Source organism: Olea europaea, unplaced genomic scaffold (genome assembly GCF_002742605.1).
Source record: "Olea europaea var. sylvestris unplaced genomic scaffold, O_europaea_v1 scaffold5857, whole genome shotgun sequence".
NCBI classification, from domain to species: Eukaryota; Viridiplantae; Streptophyta; class Magnoliopsida; order Lamiales; family Oleaceae; genus Olea; species Olea europaea.
This window is the reverse complement of record NW_019264197.1, coordinates 12,235-12,840: the sequence shown is the minus strand read 5'-3', so window position 1 is coordinate 12,840 and position 606 is coordinate 12,235. Positions and strand designations below refer to the sequence as shown.

The 606-nt window shown below is 40.1% G+C and overlaps 1 protein-coding gene across 1 annotated transcript; it reads left to right on the top strand.

Moving 5' to 3' along the window:
• Positions 1–9: 9 nt before the first annotated feature.
• On the top strand, positions 10–602 carry LOC111389347 (beta-amyrin 28-oxidase-like; the record flags this gene model as incomplete). The annotated part of the gene is made up of 2 exons (XM_023014267.1): positions 10–230; positions 405–602. Coding segments are annotated over exons 1-2 (381 nt in total), but the record flags the coding sequence as incomplete, so codon positions are not given.
• Between the last annotated feature and the right edge of the window lie 4 nt (positions 603–606).

Sequence of the window (606 nt, the reverse complement as noted above, 5' to 3'; positions counted from 1 at the left end):
AATTAGTGAATGAGTATCTGATTACTGTTTCTTGGTGTACAGAACAAATGGAAATTGCAAATTCAAAAGCCCCAGGTGAATTACTGAACTGGGATGACATCCAGAGAATGAAATATTCATGGAATGTGGCATGTGAAGTGTTAAGACTTGCACCACCCCTCCAGGGTGCTTTTAGAGAAGCCCTTACTGATTTCATGTACAATGGTTTCTCAATTCCCAAGGGATGGAAGGTAAATATTACCCGTCGAGCCGACACGATTGCTACACTTTAGCACTCCGTCCATTTATGTGGGTTACCATTATTAATTCGGATGCAACGCAATCATCATATCACTCACTAATCGTGTTTGTTATATTATCTAGTGCAATTGACTTACAAAACCCTATTTCTTTTATTCTTGCAGATATATTGGAGTGCAAATTCGACTCATAGAAACCCTGAAGTTTTTGCTCAGCCCCTAAAGTTTGATCCTTCAAGATTTGAGGGAAGTGGACCCGCTCCTTACACATTTGTTCCTTTTGGAGGGGGCCCTAGAATGTGCCCTGGAAAAGAGTATGCTCGTTTGGAAATTCTTGTTTTCATGCACCATCTTGTTAAAAGATTCA